Genomic DNA, 2,809 nt, shown 5'->3' on the forward strand with positions numbered 1-2,809 from the left:
TAGAGGAGTTCTCATTAATTGTGAAGGGTTTACACAAGTACATAGGTTCAAGCTCTCTTTTAGTGAGTACTAGTGAATGATTTAGTACAAATGACATTAGGAAATATTGTGAGAGAATGATCTCTATTTATAGAAGAGAGTTTCTAGTTTCATTCTGATATTGACACGTGTCGTGTTGTGATTGGCTTCTGACGTTGACACGTGTCGCGCTATAATTGGCTTCTGATGTCGACACGTGTCACATTGTGATTGGCCTCCTGGTTGGAGGGAAACTCTTATGGGTCCTTGACGTTATAACGTTGACCGGTGCTCAGTAGTTTTGGGATTGGTCAAGTATGGTACAAACATAGTTCAAATTTATCTTTGGCGAAAATCGAACCTAATATCTGTTACTTACAAGTAAAGATGAATACTACGTAGTACTGAGTGATTGCAATTACAGAAAATTAAAAAGGAAAATTTATTCAAATTGAAGGTCAAATAAAGACGACCCAAGATAAAAGGGAATAAGGCGGGCTCAGAATACTCACTCTCCACTCTACAAGACTACCAATTCTCAAAACGCTATCCCTTAAGCAGACTAAACGACATGGCGGCGACCACAGGCCTCATCTCCTCCACCTTCTTCTCCGGCGAGACGTCGTCATTCGTCATCCTTCCTTTCTCCTCCTCGTCCTCCTCCCTCAGGTTCGCCCCCGCTAACCTGCGCATGGTGCGCATCCCAACCCTTGCCACTGCCTCGAAGCCGGCCACCACCCCCCGCGAGCCCCGCGGCATCATGAAGCCACGCAAAGTCTCGCCCGAGATGCAAGCCCTTGTGGGTGCCCCTGAGATTTCTCGCACCCAAGCTCTGAAGCAGATTTGGGCCCACATTAAGCAGAACAATCTTCAGGTTTACTTTGAATTTTTGTTTTTGTTTTTGTTTTTTTTTTTTTTTTAAAGTTTGCATTTTTTTCACTTTGTGGTTGAATTTTTTAAAACCCTTTTGTCCATTTGGGGTTTAATTGGTAAAATTATTATTTTTTAGAGAAGACAAGTGTGGATAAGGTTATGTTGGTATGCAATGAAATGTAGGTTTTCTTGTTTTTGTGCTGAAATTGCTTGATGTTGTGAATGTGAGTGGATTTTTGTTCGGACAAGGTTACGGCGGCATAGATAAAATGTGGATTTTTAAAAATTGGTTTGCTTACAATAAGTTTTTCAACCGGTTTAAGCTCAAATTCTTGGATGCCTTGTGCTTGTTTGAACTTGGAATGGACTATCTTGATGTGTACGAGAATTGGGTTTTTTTATTTCTGGATTCGAGAGTTTATTTCTGCCGTGTGTTTAGGCGGGTTTATCCTGTCGCTATTTTGTGGGGTTTTACATGTAGGATTTAGGCAATGTTTGAACGGAAAATGAGGAGTGCTGTTATAGCTTAGGTTGGTACTCAGGGTTTCTGGGGTTTGCTATGCTTGTTATTCTGTTTAGATAGGACTGGATAAGGCTGTTCTAATGTGATATGTGAGGAAGTTTATTATTTTATTCTTAAATCTTTCTCTATGTTGTTTTCTGGATGCTTTTATATTTGTTGGAGTTCAGTGTTTCTAGACTGATAGTTGTGTTAGTTAGCAGCACTTGTGGAAGTTGTTTGAACTTTTGGGTGACTGGAATTATATACTACCTTTACTTTTTCTTTCCACACAGTATTTCGTATATTTCAAGTTTTCTTCCGTAGTACTAGTAGGATGGTGGTGTTGCTCGGGTTTAGTTTATATATGTGAAAGAGGACAAATATTTAATTTTTCCCCATTTCCATTCTGAATCTGGTGTTTCATGTACTGGTTATACAGTTTAATTCCTTTATTGTGACTATCTAAAGACTCTATTGGAGGCTACATATATATATATATATATATATATATCTATATATATATATAGTACTTAGGATTCAAATAATAGATGTTTCCCAAGTTCGTTTAGGGGTGCGATAAAGTGAGTGTACTTGCTTGTGGTTTTGATTCCTATTGTGAACCTTTGATTAGGGTTGTGTTCTATTTTATTAATGTTAAACTATATTATTATCTCCCCGTATGCTGCTTATAATGTCTACGTTTTGTGTTAACTGCCTTTAAGTTTTGCTGACTTTGTCCTTTGATATCATTCTTATAGGACCCCCAAAACAAGAGGATCATAGTCTGTGATGAGAAGCTGAAGCAGATCTTTGCCGGGAAGGACCGTGTTGGATTTCTTGAGGTTGCTGGATTGATCACCCCCCATTTCCTTTGAATGAACCTTACGTCGGAGGAAAGAATTTGGAACTGCAGATCATTAAAGAAGCAAAATGTTTTTGTATGTGGGGGTTGTGTTTTGGTACTGGTGAAATGTCATGCTTCTGCATTGTGCTTCTCTAAGTGTTTGGTTTTTGTACTTCAGGAACTTTAGCTATAGTTAGAGTTTTGCTTTTGAATTCCTTTTTATGTGGTAGGCTTTCTATATTAAGCAATGTCACTTCTGGGTCTGCATTGCTTAAAAAGCTTTAAATTTTGTGGAACTATTGGGGTCCAAGAGTTTTAATTTATGCTGTTATATTTTCTCATAGAGTGGCTAGTACTCGGATAAGGACTTACATGTAATAGAGGTACCGCCACGTAGCTTTTTGGTCAAATAATGCATTGTCATGTGTAAGATTTTCTCCACGTGATAAAACATTATTGGACAGGGACACCATGGTGGCAGTGAATGCTCTCCAGTACTTGGGGAAAAATGTGGTTCTATTTGAATTTAAGACTTAAACATGAGGCTTTTTTTTTCATTGAAATTAACCTCC

General features: G+C 38.3%; 1 protein-coding gene across 1 annotated transcript; it reads left to right on the forward strand.

Moving 5' to 3' along the window:
* The first annotated feature begins 466 nt into the window (after positions 1 to 466).
* LOC103430142 (uncharacterized) lies at positions 467 to 2,578 on the forward strand. The gene is made up of 2 exons (XM_008368273.4): positions 467 to 892; positions 2,152 to 2,578. The coding sequence occupies exons 1-2, from the start codon at positions 590 to 592 to the stop codon at positions 2,266 to 2,268; spliced, it is 420 nt and encodes a 139-aa protein (XP_008366495.1). The 5' UTR covers positions 467 to 589; the 3' UTR covers positions 2,269 to 2,578.
* Positions 2,579 to 2,809: the final 231 nt, after the last annotated feature.

The sequence above is a fragment of the Malus domestica genome, chromosome 10 (assembly GCF_042453785.1).
Source record: "Malus domestica chromosome 10, GDT2T_hap1".
NCBI lineage: Eukaryota > Viridiplantae > Streptophyta > Magnoliopsida > Rosales > Rosaceae > Malus > Malus domestica.